This window comes from Amblyraja radiata, chromosome 11 (assembly GCF_010909765.2).
Source record: "Amblyraja radiata isolate CabotCenter1 chromosome 11, sAmbRad1.1.pri, whole genome shotgun sequence".
NCBI classification, from domain to species: domain Eukaryota; kingdom Metazoa; phylum Chordata; class Chondrichthyes; order Rajiformes; family Rajidae; genus Amblyraja; species Amblyraja radiata.
In genome coordinates this window covers 22,900,517-22,917,168 of record NC_045966.1, presented here as the reverse complement: position 1 = coordinate 22,917,168, position 16,652 = coordinate 22,900,517, and the positions used below count along the sequence as shown (strand labels likewise).

Here is a 16,652-nt window from a genome sequence, read left to right as displayed (position 1 = left end):
TTTTGCAGTTTGGATATTACACTTGGTTAAATTTATCACAGGCATCCAGACTGAAAAAGAACAATCTAGATTGCCTCTGCTTTTCCTTTCATTACACCAACACATTGAGATGCTGCTGGAAAGGACACCCTTCATAGAGACAATAAAATGAGGTTACGATCAGCTTGCAGGGCTCTGTGGTCTACCACTGCTCTGAATTCTTATGTTCTTATGGACATGATTTGTAAAATGCAACAGGCATTATGAATTCTGACTTTGGTTCTGTACCCCATCTATAGCTGGAGTTGCACAAGTGAAGGTATCTTAGCTTCACATTCAGACTACTGGCCCGCCCCTGCACGCCCGGGCACGGCGTCTTCCACCGGACAAACTCTGTCTCGCTCGGGAGAAGTTCCGCCTTATTGAGTCGCTGAGTATCGTGTGCCGCTCAGACAGCCCGTAGGCGTCCCCGCTCCATATGGTCCCAAGGCGGACGGTGGCTGGCACCCTTGCGGAGACTATCATCGGCTTAATAATGCCACCATCACTGACAGGTACCCGGTCCCCCACATTCAGGATTTCAATGTGCACCTGGCCAGGACTGCGGTGTTCTCCAAGGTAGACCTGATGCGTGGCTACAATCAAATTCCGGTCCACCCCAACGACGTGCCCGAGACGGCCATCATAACACCATTCAGCCTTTTCGAGTTCCTGCACATGCCCTTCGGGCTTAAGAACACTGCGCAGGCCTTTCAGCGGCTTATAAACTGCGTGTGCCGTGTTCTGGACTTTGTGTTTTATTAGCCCGACTTCATCTTGGTGGCAAGCCGCTCACGGCAGGAGCATTTTACCCATCTCCGCCAGCTATGCCAGTGTCTCAGCGATCATGGGCTGGCAATTAATATAGACAAATGCCGTTTTGGGGTGACGTCCATTGATTTCCTGATGCTGTGCGTCAGTTTCCACGACCGGCCACCGTGAGGGGCTTCCAGGAATTCATCGGGATGATGGCCTTCTACCACCGCTTTGTACCGTCCGCGGCCAGGATCATGCGCCCATTGTTTCTCCTCATGGCGGGCAAATTAAAGGAGGTCGAATGGACTGATGAAGTGGTGGCAGCGTTCCACCAGGCCAAGGAGGCCCTGGCTAGGGCCACGATGCTCGTGCACCCATGGGCGGATGCACCAATTGGGCTGACTGTCGACGCTTCCGAGGTAGCGGTTGGAGCGGTGCTAGAGCAGCTGATCAATGGGCATTGGCGGCCTCTGGCCTTCTTCAGCGGCATCTCAGCGGTGCACAGTGGCACTACAGTGCCTTTGACCCCGAGCTCCTCACCCTTTACCTCAGCGTGCGCCACTTCCGCTATTTTTTGGAGGGGTGGACATTTACCGCTTACACAGACCACAAGTCCCTCACCTTTGCGTTCGTCAAGGTTTCCGACCCGTGGTCTGCTCGCCAGCAGCGGCAGTTGGTGTTCGTCTCTCAATGCACTAGCTCCATTCGTTTCATCGAGGGCAAAGACAACAGAGTAACCGACGCCTTGACTCGTCCCGTTTTGCAGGTGTCCGATGGCATTGACTACTCAGCCCTGGCTGCTGCCCAGCTGACGGATGATGAGATGTCCGCCTATAATACCGCAGTTTTGGGCCTGCGGTTGGAGGACGTTTCATGTGGCCCTGGGGGTGCGAGGCTGCTGTGCGACATCTCGACTGGTCAGCCACGGTCCATAGTTCCCATAGTGTTTGTGGTGCTCCACGGGCTGGCCCACCCTTCCATTCGAGCGACGATGGCCCTCGTGGCTTCGCGTTTCATGTGGCACGGGTTGCGCAAACTGGTTGGGCATTGGGCGCGTATCTGCATCCCGTGCAAACTGCCAAGGTACAGCGGCACATGCGGGCACCGCTCCATGCGTTCCGTGTCCCTCGCCAGCGGTTTGACCATATCCACGTGGGGCCGCTGCCGCCTTCTCATGGCTTCACCCACCTCCTGACCGTGGTCGACCGTTTCACACGGTGGCCGGAAGCGGTTCCATTGGCAGACACCTCTGCGGCCACATGTGCCCGTGCTTCAGGCCGTACGTTTCTTCCACTCTCCAGGACTGCCCGTTTGTTTTACTGCATCGGGACGCGCACCAGAGATGCCCCTTTAGTGGCCGTACGAAGGTCAATTCAAGGTCCTCGAGTATGACCCTTCCACTTTTGTTTTGGACATGGGGGGGTCGTCATGAGACGGTATCCGTTGCGCGGCTGAAGCCGGCTTATGTGGACATCAGCCAGCCGGTGCTACTTGCGCGGCATCGCCCTCGGGGTCTCCCTCCATTCCAGCCCTTTCCCCAAGCACCCGCGCCGCCACCTTCGCCTGGCTCCTCGCCTTCATTATGAGCTCTCTCACGCACCTTATTGCTTAGAAACGTTAGAAAACTTCCCATGGTCAAAAAGTTATACCTTCCGCCACGGTCCTCCGAACTATACTAAACTACTACCCAATTCTGCGCAAGAAACCCAGCAGCAAACACACCACTGACTACGTAATAAATCCCACCCACATAATTACAGGTAGACTAAAATTTAAAGGCAAATGCCATAATTAATGACACACAAAATAAAGCCAAATGGCCAATACAGAAGGTTAAGAATGGGCATGATCAAGGAATATAAAAGTGTAGACCAGGTAGATAACATGAAACATTTTGTCCATGTCAGAGATTGATTAGAGTAAGGGTATAGATTTAGGGTAAGAGGGATGAGATTGAGAGGGGCTGTTAGGGTATCCTTCTTTACCCAGAGATTAGCAAGTAACTGAAATGGACCTGGTTACTGACATTTTAGGAAAATATGCTGTCTGATCTGCTGAGAGTTTTAAGCATTTTCTATTTTTAATGTAAGAGTAATTCTTACTAGGGTCCTATGTGGGAGAGTGTCAGTATGTGAAAATGGTCTGACATAGGCTAAATTCCTTTCAGCCCTGGCAACCACTCGCTAACAATTCATTGTACTTGAAATAATAATAAAAAACACTAAACATATATAGAATTAATGAACAAGCAACTAACCCGCAAGTCCTTACATCAGCTATTGGTTGTTGAACATGTCAGTTTTGGAAGTAGGATTGCTGGAGCATTGACCTCCAAAATGGCCAAGTATTATCATATCAGATCTATGCCAAATAATATTATAACCTGGAGGGTTTATTAGCAATGCTGAATACCAAAAACACCACAAAGCCATTTGTCCTGGTTCAGAAATACCGTGGAAACAATGACTGAATACATATTAACTTCCTCACAAATATGGCATCTGGTACAATTGGGCCCATAAATGCATGCTGGATATCAATTCCGACCACATAACAAGTCAAACAGGTTCAACCAAGCCATATTTTGTTCTAAAGTACTTTCTTTTAATTGAACTGCTTGCAAATCTTGAATTCCCGCTGCAACTATATGCACATCTTAGCTGTAATGGTGTTTTAGATTTCATAGCAACTTGATTATTGTTTTAATGCTTCTTTGAGCTACTTCGTTTCGGCTTAACTATTAATCTTGCTTTGTTTTATGCTTTTAAGTGCATTTTAAGTAAAACAACTAAATTGAAATTATTCACCTAATAGATTATATTTTAAAGCCAGGGGCTTATTAACAATATAAAACCTATTTAAATCGTGATATTTTATCCCTGAATGGAGGAATGATTTAATCATATTGAAGGGCTTTTGTATAATGTGTGAAGGGGAAACTGGAGAAGGAACTATGTTTGTTCTCCCTGGAGAATAGAAGGTTAGGAGGGGACATAATTGAGCTACATATACGTAAGTATGAAGGGTACAGATAGGCTAGCCTGCAGGAAACTTTCCCCCATATCAGAGATAGATAACACCGAGGACATCGATTGCGAGTAAAGGGGATCGAATTCAGAGGGGACTTGAGGGGACCTTCTTTTCCCAGAGTGGCAAGAACCTAGAATGCACTGCTTGAGAGAATGGTTTGGACTAGGTGACTGATAGCATTTATGTCTCGATGAGCACATGAATTGCAGAAACATAGAAGGTCATGGGTCTAGTGTACTATCAATATAATTAAAACTCAAATCTTGACCACTTCCTATTTGCACTGCATATTGATTTTAGAAAAAACGCTACCGCTTACGGCTGTGATTTATGGCCATCTTACTCAGAGTCCACCTCTGCTGCGCAGGACAAGAAGAATTTTCCCATCGATGAAAAATAAAAGACATTAATGTTTTTAAAAAGTTGAGATTCTCTCTCCTGTCAATCACGCCATGAAGACCATGCCCCTTCTGGTGGGAGGGAGGAAGGACTATAAAACCTGGAAGTGTGGACTGCCTCAGTCTCTGCAAGATTGGAAACTAAATATTCCAGGATTTCGTTGCTTCAGGTGTGATAGAATTGGAGGGGCAAGAGGTGGAGGTGTTGCATTGCTTATCAGGGAAGATATTACAGCAGTGCTTTGGCAGGGTAGATTAGAGGGCTCGTCTAGGGAGGCTATTTGGGTGGAACTGAGAAATGGGAAAGGGGTAGCAACACTTATAGGGGTGTATTATAGACCGCCAAATGGGGAGCGAGAATTGGAAGAGCAAATATGTAAGGAGATTGCAGATATTAGTAGTAAGCACAAGGTAGTGATTGTGGGAGATTTCAATTTTCCACATAGACTGGGAAACACATTCTGTAAATGGGCTGGATGGGTTGGAGTTTGTAAAATGTGTGCAGGATAGTTTTTTGCAACAATACATAGAAGTACCTACTAGAGAAGGGGCGGTACTGGACCTCCTGTTAGGAAATGAGATGGGTCAGGTGGCAGAGGTATGCGTTGGGGAACAGTTCGGGTCCAGTGATCACAATACCATTAGTTTCAATATAATTATGGAGAGGGACAAAACTGGACCTAGGGTTGAGATTTTTGATTGGAGAAAGGCTAACTTTGAGGAGATGCGAAAGGATTTAAAAGGAGTAAATTGGGACAGTTTGTTTTATGGGAAAGATGTGGAAGAGAAATGGAGTACATTTAAAGGTGAAATTTTAAGAGTACAGAATCTTTATGTTCCTGTTCGGACAGGATATTCCCTAGGACATTGAGGGAAGTTAGTGTAGAAATAGCAGGGGCTATGGCAGAAATATTTCAAATGTCATTAGAAACGGGAATAGTGCCGGAGGATTGGCGTACTGCGCATGTTGTTCCATTGTTTAAAAAGGGGTCTAAGAGTAAACCTAGCAATTATAGACCTGTTAGTTTGACGTCAGTGGTGGACAAATTAATGGAAAGAATACTTAGAGATAATATATATAAGCATCTGGATAAACAGGGTCTGATTAGGAACAGTCAACATGGATTTGTGCCTGGAAGGTCATGTTTAACTAATTTTCTTGAATTTTTTGAAGATGTTACTCGGGAAATTGATGAGGGTAAAGCAGTGGATGTTGTGTATATGGACTTCAGTAAGGCCTTTGACAAGGTTCCTCGTGGAAGGTTGGTTAAGAAGGTTCAATGGTTGGGTATTAATGGTGGAGTAGCAAGATGGATTCAACAGTGGCTGAATGGGAGATGCCAGAGAGTAATGGTGGATGGTTGTTTGTCAGGTTGGAGGCCAGTGACGAGTGGGGTGCCACAGGGATCTGTGTTGGGTCCACTGTTGTTTGTCATGTACATCAATGATCTGGACGATGGTGTGGTAAATTGGATTAGTAAGTATGCAGATGATACTAAGATAGGTGGGGTTGCGGGTAATGAAGTAGAGTTTCAAAGTCTACAGAGAGATTTATGCCAGTTGGAAGAGTGGGCTGAAAGATGGCAGATGGAGTTTAATGCTGATAAGTGTGAGGTGCTACATCTTGGCAGGACAAATCAAAATAGGACGTACATGGTAAATGGTAGAGAATTGAAGAATGTAGGTGAACAGAGGGATCTGGGAATAACTGTGCACAGTTCCCTGAAAGTGGAATCTCATGTAGATAGGGTGGTAAAGAAAGCTTTTGGTGTGCTGGCCTTTATAAATCAGAGCATTGAGTATAGAAGTTGGGATGTAATGTTAAAATTGTACAAGGCATTGGTGAGGCCAATTCTGGAGTATGGTGTACAATTTTGGTCGCCTAATTATAGGAAGGATGTCAACAAAATAGAGAGCGTACAGAGGAGATTTACTAGAATGTTGCCTGGGTTTCAGCAACTAAGTTACAGAGAAAGGTTGAACAAGTTAGGTCTTTATTCTTTGGAGCGCAGAAGGTTAAGGGGGGGACTTGATAGAGGTCTTTAAAATGATAAGAGGGATAGACAGAGTTGACGTGGATAAGCTTTTCCCACTGAGAGTAGGGAAGATTCAAACAAGCGGGCATGACTTGAGAATTAAGGGACAGAAGTTTAGGGGTAACATGAGGAGGAACTTCTTTACTCAGAGAGTGGTAGCTGTGTGGAATGAGCTTCCAGTGAAGGTGGTGGAGGCAGGTTCGTTTTTATCATTTAAAAATAAATTGGATAGTTATATGGATGGGAAAGGAATGGAGGGTTATGGTCTGAGCGCAGGTATATGGGACTAGGGGAGATTATGTGTTCGGCACGGACTAGAAGGGTCGAGATGGCCTGTTTCCGTGCTGTAATTGTTATATGGTTATTATATGGTTATATGGGAGAGCGAGAGGTCACAACTCTCAGTCCGAGCTGTGAATAACACTGAACATATGTCTACTAAACTGTGGTTTTACTGACTTGCGAGTGTCCTGATTGAAAAGTGGTGTTGCCTTTACCTTATTGAAAAGTGGTGTTGCCTTTGCCTTATTGAAACGTGGTGTTGCCTTCTATATAATTTATAGTCTAATCTTGACTTTTTGAACTGTATATTGATTTTAGAAAAAACGCTACCACGTACGGCAGTGATTTTTGGCCATCTTACTCAGAGTCCCCCTCCGCTCATCAGGTGCTGAGGATTTTTCCCATCGATGAAAAGTAAAAGAATTATTAGTGTTTAAAACATGTTGAGATTCTCTCTCCTGTCAATCACGCCATGAAGGTAACGCCCCTTATGGTGGGAGGGGGGGAGGGACTATAAAACCCGGAAGTGCGGGCGTGGCTCAGTCTGTGCAAGATGGGGGAGGGAGAGGTCACGACTCTGTCTTCGGCGGCCTTGCGCCCTGCTTGAAATGGTATGAAACTGCATTTGAATTAGGTGGCCTTGCACCCTGTTTGAAATGCTATGAAACGGCATTTGAATTTGGTGGCCTTGCACCCTGCTTGAAGTGGTATGAAACTGCATTTGGATTTGGTGGCCTTACACCCTGCTTGAGTGGCATGAAACTGCACTTGAATTTAGGGGCCTTGCACCCTGCTCAGTCACTCAAGCACCCTGCATGAAATGGTATGAAGCTGCACTTGAATTTGGTGGCCTTGCACCCTGCTTGAAATTGAATTTCAATGAATAGCCGTGAGTAACTGCCAGCCCACCAGCCGTGAATGAGTGAGCTGCCAGCACAGCAGGCTTGAGTGACTGATCCGCCACCCCAAGAATCCATTCGGCCCACAATGTCCATACTAGCCCACTGGAAACCAGTCCCTTCAGCCCACAACACCCATACCAGCACTCCAGAAAGTCCCCTTCCCCCCCCCCCCCCCCCCCCCCCCCCCCCCCCACCCACTTTCCACCAATATTGAAATTGGTGGAGAGGTGGAATATTGCGTTGTGGGACCAGCCCTCCTGTGTGAAGCTGGTATGCACTTAGTCTCATGAGTAAAATGTTATTATGTATAATTCTGAGCACAGTTATTGTAATGGTGAAGATGCAAATTGTCTTCTTAATCTCTAATGCCTAAACATTCTCGTACATCTGATAAAATGGAATCCACATTTTGCTCATCATCCAACTGCATCATCCAATGTAGATGGGTACTGCAGGACTTCTCAATGAAATTCTGCTGTATAATCACCTTTTTCTGAGCCAGAAGAATTTCTGAGCATAATTTTTGCTGTGGCCTCAAAGATGTGACAATTATGATGCAGTTTACACATTTTTTTAATAAGTTTTGAGAACTGAGGGGTAATTTTTTCACAAAAAGGGTGGTGGGTGTATGGAGTGAACTGCTGAAGTTGAGACAGGTACTATTGCAACATTTAAGAAACATTTACACAGGTACATGGATAGAATAGGTTTAGAGGGATCTGTGCCAAACGCCTGCAGGTAGGACTAGTGTAAATGGGACATGTTAGCCGTTGTGGGAAAGTTGGGCCGAAGTGCCCGTTTCCACGCTGACTCGATAACTGCGAGCAAAGAAAGTCAACATCATGGACATCTTTACATTCTCATGATTTTTTAAGAGCCTCAGTGCATAAGATTGTAAAGTAACATTGTCATCTGAAGCTGATTCATTCTGACTTCTGTCTTGCATCATTTGTTCTGCCTCAACTTCCCTTCATTTGAGGTCTGAATCTAACCCAAGATGTAAAGGATTATTTTCATCTGGAATCTAGGTTGAAGATTCTATCTGTCAATCCAAATGACCAGCATAATTATAAGCATCAATCTACTTGTAAAATAACAATGACCTTAATAAAGGTACACAGATGCCAGCTGTTCTATACCAAAAATTCTATCCATGTACCACAGATTTTGACTTGCGCACGAGAATGTTGTTAATTGCTTTGACACTAATACATTTTTAAAGAATAGATTTGCTGGTTAACTAACTTTCACATTGTGTTCTGATGCTGAAAATGCAATAAACTGACCAGCGTTTCAACTAAAATCAACATTTTATTTTTAAAGTATTTTATTTAGCTGTACTTAAAAACTACTGTTAATTTAAATGGATATATATTATCTGTATTCAAAGTTGGCATATAACCATATAATAATTACAGCACGGAAACAGGCCATCTCGGCCCTTCTAGTCCGTGCCGAACACGTATTCTCCCTTAGTCCCATCTACCTGCACTCAGACCATAACCTTCCATTCCTTTCCCGTCCATATAACTATCCAATTTATTTTTAAATGATAAAATCCAACCTGCCTCCACCACCTTCACTGGAAGCTCATTCCACACAGCTACCATTCTCTGAGTAAAGAAGTTCCCCCTCATGTTACCCCTAAACTTCTGTCCCTTAATTCTCAAGTCATGTCCTCTTGTTTGAATCTTCCCTACTCTCAGTGGGAAAAGCTTATCCACGTCAACTCTGTCTATCCCTCTCATCATTTTAAAGACCTCTATCAAGTCCCCCCTTAACCTTCTGCGCTCCAAAGAATAAAGACCTAACTTGTTCAACCTTTCTCTGTAACTTAGTTGCTGAAACCCAGGCAACATTCTAGTAAATCTCCTTTGTACTCTCTCTATTTTGTTGACATCCTTCCTATAATTAGGCGACCAAAATTGTACACCATACTCCAGAATTGGCCTCACCAATGCCTTGTACAATTTTAACATTACATCCCAACTTCTATACTCAATGCTCTGATTTATAAAGGCCAGCACACCAAAAGCTTTCTTTACCACCCTATCTACATGAGATTCCACCTTCAGGGAACTGTGCACAGTTATTCCCAGATCCCTCTGTTCAACTGCATTCTTCAATTCCCTACCATTTACCATGTACGTCCTATTTTGATTTGTCTTGCCAAGATGTAGCACCTCACACTTATCAGCATTAAACTCCATCTGCCATCTTTCAGCCCAATCTTCAAACTGGCATAAATCTCTCTGTAGACTTTGAAAATCTACTTCATTATCCACAACCCCACCTATCTTAGTATCATCTACATACTAATCCAATTTACCACACCATCATCCAGATCATTGATGTACATGACAAACAACAGTCGACCCAACACAGATCCCTGTGGCACCCCACTAGTTACTGGCCTCCAACCTGACAAACAGCCATCCACCATTACTCTCTGGCATATGATGGCTTCAATAACTGCAAAGGCAAGAAAACTGCAATTTATTTTTATCGTCCAACTGATTAATGAATGACCATCTTACAGTAAATGCTCACTTTATTATATACTTCGGAGATTCTTTAAGTATTTAGTTTAGTTTACAGTATGGAACCAGACCCTTTGGCCCACTGACTATTGATCATCTCTTCACAATTGTTCTATGTTATCCCACTTTCTCATCCACACTCTACACACTAGGGGCCAATTAACCTACTAACCTGCACCTCTCTGGGATGCAGGAGGAAACTCACGCAATCACAGCAAAATCTTCGCAGCCAACATGCAGGGTCAGGATTAAACCCAGGTCTCTGGCGCTGTGAGGCAGTAGCTATGCTGAACCACTGTGCTGCTGACAAAAAGTCTAATTGTCAGCCGCCACCGGAAGTGGCAGCGCTGCCTTAGCAGCTGCAGCTCGCCTGCAGTCCGTCTGTTTTTTCTTGTTTTCTTTTGTCCTGTTTTAGTTAATTTTAGTTTATTAGGTTGTGTATGTGTTGGGGTGGGGTGGGAGAATCATGTTTTTGGTCTCTTCCTTCGGGGGGATGCGACTTTTTTGCATCGTAACCCCCCGTCTCCGTCTCCGTCTGCGCTGAGGCCTAATGGCGGAGCTGGCGGCCTCGGGGCTGTGGCGACGTTCCGGCATTCCGCCGGCGACCCGACTTCGGAGCTGTGGCGGCGTTCTGGCGGCGGCCCGACTTCGGAGCTGTGGCAGCGTTCCGGCGGTGGCGACCTGACTTCGGAGGCTCGGCCGCGGGCCCAGTGGACGACATCGTCGGGCGCTCGCAGGTCACAGGTTGTTGTCCTGTTTTTCCAAAGCTCCCGCAACAACAGCTTCATCCGCTGGACTGGAGGGTGGCAGCTTCCACCACCCCAGGCCGCGGAGTTTGAACCGGCCCGTTCGTGGAGCTCGGATTCAGCCACGGGACTGACTTACTTACCATCACCAGGCGGGGTCACAACATCGGAAGCCTGGATCGCCTCAGCGCAGAGGGAGAACAAGGAGGGAAGAGACAAAGACTTTAAGACTTTTGCCTTCCATCACAGTGAGGAGGTGCCTGGTGAACTCATTGGGGTGGATGTTAAATTTGTGTTTATTGTGTGTTTTTGTTATTTTTATTATATGTATGACTGCAAGGCACGAAATTTTGTTCGAATTGCACGAAAAAATGACAATAACGGATACTATGACTTTGACTAATTGATCAGATCTCACACAAAGTACACATATGAGCAACACAAATACTTTAGATACAAGTAACTGCAGTTGCTGGTTTACAAAAAACAATCACTAAGTGCTGGAGAAGGGTCCTGACCCGAAACGTCACCTATCCGTTCCCCAGTGATGCTGGCAGCACTTATTTCCTGCAACATGCCTATTAATTCCATCACCTTTCTACAATCACCAAAGCACAGACTCTTTCTTGCTCTCTCTTCCTCTTGATTTATGGTCGTCAAGTTGCCAATACAGTGCTTTTAGGGGATGGGGGAAGAAAACAGGAACATCTAGACAAAACCGCACAGTGACAGGGAGAATGTGTAAAAAAGGTGCAAACTCCGCACAGACAGCATCAGAGGTCGTCAAACACTAGCTGTCCCTGAGGCACAAAGGTGGACGGGAGAGGTGAGGGACGTCGCATCCAAGGAAGGTGATGGCTGGAGGACTGCAGCAGCCTGGGGCTTGTCTGGAACGGGCACCGTTCCTAATAACTGGAGCACGGACTGGACATTTCAAATGGCGTAAAAACATGGCACCTCTTGCATGCGGGCTCAGTAGATATTTTCTATACACTTGTTAATCAAGGATGTGCCTAGATATGGCAATGCTGTTTTGGACTGTATATAAGAAAATAATTTCACTGTGTTTTAGCACATGCAACAATAAAAGTACCGTTGGTCACCGAGGCATGATGCAACAGCATTAATTGCTACAGTAATGTGCCTCTCATCACCTAACTGCCAATAGTCTATCCATCTGCAGTCTACTTTATTTTGATTGCTATGCCTCACCTCACGTACTCTGCACATTGCAAAACTCTCACCCACAAATTATAACCTGCAGCAATTCACCCAGCAATTCACACACGAGCCTCACATATTGTTGGAAACACAATGACAACTGTGTCCACTTTTCTTTTTCTGGAGGAGGTAGCATATAACAGAACCACAAATAAACTGGAGGACAAGGCTGGTTGAAGGACAGGATATTGATGATCAAGGGAAAAGGCACTAATATAAGGAATCTGCATATCCAATTCTCCGTTCCTCCTTACTCTTCTTTCTCGCAACTTCTAATTCACCAAGCTAAAAATGGGGTATACCCATACATCATGCTTACTTCTCTTCAGTCAGCATGGCCTTGTCCCTTTTCCTCCAAAAACTCAAAGGCTCAAAAACTGGAATGTTCCCAATTATAGTAGGGAGGAAGAAGCCAATAAGGCAATAAACAGCTCTGGTCAGAGACATGATGTGTTTCAGAACCAGAATAAAGGAGGGTCTATTCACGATGAGACCACAGATCTATAATATATATGGGGCAGAGGGCAAGAATATGACATCTGTTTGCTTGCTAAAAGGCTAGGCCACAATTAGTTCTGCTCAAGGCACAGACAGCTAACATAAAAGACCTGAGATGTGCTCTGGGAAGCATGGAACTGCTGCAGAAAGCTCAGATTCTGAGATAAACTCAGATTGCTGCTATTGTGACAGAATACAACTGTTTCATTGTGTTCTAAACTGCAGTACATGCCAACTCTAATACATTAGACAAGAATAGGAAAGCACTGTTAAATAAAACCCTGTAAATTAAGAAAGAGCACTGGCTGCAGTATGGAATTAGAAAATAATCGGGTTCATGTCAAATCAATAACGTAGACTGATTTGTACCATATTTTTTTCTGTTCTGTATTGTGCTATTAGTGGTAAGCTGTGCAAACACAAACTTACCAAGTAGGTGATCACATCTATACATTTTAAGCATCACTGTGACTTAAACAATGTATGCAAAATATCTAGCCCCCTCTTGAATTTGTGTTAACCTCAATTACGTCAGTTAATAGAGAAAGTACATTTCAAAAACTGCTTGTGAATATTATCATCCAAATAAATTTAAGATGTTCAGTGTTCCCTGTGGTGTAATCATTGGTTCGTCATTATTATTTTAAGTATATGTGAAGCTTATAATGAGTGGTTTCGATTTATAAACACAGCTGTAGAGGGTGGGGATGCAAGCTTGATGAAAGCTGACCTTTATTTCAGATGGGAAATCATCCTTTTTCACCAGACCAGTGGCTGCTGCAATGTTTCCAGCTCCATCCACGGTCTTCTGAGCCACAGCTGAGACTCCTGTGATAACAGCTCCACCCACTAAAGAGGCCTGCTCCTTTGTCTTCTCAGCCACTAGAAAGCAAGTGTGAAAATATGTTGATACATATACAGAAAGAACATTTCTTATGTCAGTTCCTACTTTCCGATGGCAGTTTTCTGATCAATTTTAAGCGAATTACCCCAATTGTTTCTTTTTTTAAGGGAACCCTTTAAAAGTTTATATCCATAGGTTCAATATTAGGAGGTATAGGAGCCTAAAAACTGTAATGTCCAGATTCGGCAAAAAACATCTTCCCATCAACCCTTCTCCCCATCAGGCTATTGAACACTACAAACTCCAACTAAACTGCAAACTATCAACTTCCTGTATGTGCTCTGGACTTTGGGCTTGTTGTGTTTTTTTCCCACTAATACCGTTTAAAAAAAAAAAATTTAATTAACTTATTTTGGTTTGTTTACATTATATATTCAATCCTGTGTTGATAAACATGTTGTGCTGTTGCTGCAAGTAAGAATTTCATTGTTCCATTTTCTGTGCATGTAACAATAAAACACTCTTGACTCCTCATTTTGAGAGAAATGCATTAAAAATATCTAACTTATTTATGATAAAGATAGGTTTTAAATAAGCTGCCTGTCCTTACATGGTCATGCACCATTGACTTTATTTTAGAAAACGAAAGATCTGTGCCTTAAAGACCAACTATTGTGACTGCATGTAAATGAAAGCATGAAAGGATATAAAATACAAGTACAAGGATATAAAATACAAGTACAAGTTGATAATTCGGACCTTTAAGTCTGTTCCATCACTCAAAACTATCATATGGTTGATCATCTACATCAAAACCATATTCCCACTTTCTCCCTAAACTCCGTGATGCCCTTTGTGTGGGGAATAATTTTAAAATAAAGTCTTTATTTGAAGAATGTTAACAATTCAATATCATAAACAGTTCAAACCTGTGAATGTTGCATCCTTCAAACTTTTCAATGACACCATGAGTTGGTCAAGTTATGACAACAAGATGGCTTGGGGCCCTGGCAGCTGAAGGCAGAGAGAGGGGTGAGCATGTAGTGTGCGTGAGTGGCACAGCAAAGACCAGCAAAACCTCTGCCAGTTCCATCCATGCTGAAACTCCTCTGCAGGTGAAGGTCTCGATGATAAGAGGATCACATGCTTGTTACTAAGTGTAGAAACAAGGAGTAGCAGACCGCGGCCGACAAGGAGAGAGCTGCTGATCTGGCCACCGGTTAGAGGATCTGGCAGACCATAGACTGCAGGGAGAGTCGCTTATGCCCCTGTCCCACTTAGGAAACCTGAACAGAAACCTCTGGAGAGTTTGCGCCCCACCCAAGGTTTCCGTGCGGTTTCCAGAGGTTCCCGGAGGTTTTTGTCAGTCTCCCTACCTGCTTCCACTACCTGCAACCTCCGGCAACCACCTGCAACCTCCAGGAACCGCACGGAAACCTTGGGTGGGGCGCAAAGTCTCCAGAGGTTTCCGTTCAGGTTTCCTAAGTGGGACAGGGGCATAAGGCAGTCCATGCTCATCCCCTGAAGATGAGGAGGATGGAGCCGGTGATGAAGGCCACAATGGATATGACGGGCAAGGAGCAGGGCTGGTGGAAGAGAGTACCTGTGTCTGGCCTCCCGCGCCCTTAAGGTCGGCTGTGGGAGGCACCCATTTAATCGAGCAGGATATTAAGTACAAGAGCTGGGAAGTCATGTTACAACTATACAAGACATTGGTAAGATCATATTCAGAGACTGAAGAAGGGTCACCCATTCCTTCTCTCTATAGATGCTCCCTGTCAAGCTGAATTATTCCAGCATTTTATGTCTATCTTCATATTTAGTGTATTGTATACATACCCTGCTATGGGAAGGATATCAGTAAGCTGGAAATAATGCAAAAAAAAATGTTACTGGAGGGTTTGTGTTATAAGGAGAAGCTGGATAGGCAGGATCTTTTTCCCCTGGGGTCCTGGAAGGTGAGGGGTGACGTTTTAGAGGTACATAAAATCAAGAGCCATAGATTAGATGAAAAGCAGCAGTCTTTTGCCCATGGTAGAGAGTTTAATATTAGAAGGCACAGGTCTAAGGTGAGCGGGGAAAGATTTAAAAGGAGCCTGAAGGGCTACTTTTTCCCCCAGAGGGTGGTGTATACATGAAATGAAGAGCCAGAGGAAGTGGTAAAGGAGGGTGCAATTGCAATATGTAAACAACACTTGGACAGGTAGACGTATAGGAAATATTAGTTGGGATATTGGACATCACAGGCAAGTTGTACTAGCTCGGTTGGGCAACTTATTTGGATTTGGTCCAAAGGGCCTGTTTCCATGCTATATTGCGCAGTGACTCTCTGATCTCTCCATCTGCACTGCATCTGCCTCAAGAAAAAGCTTTGCACACCAGCACATCTGAAGTGTCCTCCTTTTCTCAGGAAATGTTGCATGAATGCTCACCTGCATCTCTTTCATTGCTCACACCACACCTTTTCTCAGACAGAACAGGGAAATAATTCCCTCACTTTGCACCCCACATCTGTGACCCCCATCAGTATCCAGCACATCATTTGTTGACATTTCTTTTAGTTACAACACGATTCCAGGTGAATCAACCCTTCTTCACAGGGTCCACCCATTGTTGCCAGTTCCTGCCCTGCTCCTCCCCTCCCCCTTAGCTCCTTATATTTGCAGTCTACGCTTTCAGTCCACTTGAAGGGTCTCGACTGGAAACATCGACTGATCATTTCCCTCCACAGATGCTGCCTGACTTGCAGAATTCCTCTGGCAGCTCATTTTCTTTTGCTCCAGGTTCTGAGTCTCCTAACCTGTTATGTGCCACAATGTTGGGCAAACAAGCAAACGTTTCCTTTTCCAATAATAGCAGGGTAAGAAGAGGAGAAAATGGCACAGGTAGAACATGAGGCAACATATGAAGATAGGCACAAAATGCTGGAGTAATACAATGGGTCAGGCAGCATCTCTGGAGAAAAGGAATAGGTGACGTTTTGGGTTGAGACCCTTCTACAGACTAGAGAAACCAGCAGTCTTTTCTCCAGATATGCTGCCTGACCCTCTGTGTTACTCCAGCATGTTGTGTCTATCTTCAGTGTAAACCAGCATCTGTAATTTATTTCTATACAGGCAACATATGAAGGTCCATTTTGGCAATGAGTGAACAACTATCCATAACAAGCATTCAGGTTTCATCTTATTGAAAGAAGATTGAATTCTCCAATTTTCGATAAATAACCTGCAAACGCCCTTTCCCCTTTCCCCACTACCCCCCTCCCCCAACCCCCACCCCTTTCTTCCCTATGCTTTACCTGCATGCACACACATTTCTCCCTTTCCCCTGCCCCTCTGCCCCATTCCATCTATATTCCTTCCTCCGGCTTCACATTTTACA

General features: G+C 44.5%; 1 protein-coding gene across 2 annotated transcripts in view; it reads right to left on the bottom strand.

Annotated features, from left to right (window-relative positions):
- sncb (synuclein beta) overlaps positions 1 to 16,652 on the bottom strand; it is a 60,949-nt gene that overhangs the window by 38,521 nt on the left and 5,776 nt on the right. For both annotated transcript variants that reach the window (XM_033029479.1, XM_033029480.1), the window contains exon 4: positions 13,158 to 13,309. In XM_033029479.1, coding sequence (XP_032885370.1) covers positions 13,158 to 13,309 — 152 coding nt within the window. The remainder of the gene's footprint in view (positions 1 to 13,157; positions 13,310 to 16,652) is intronic.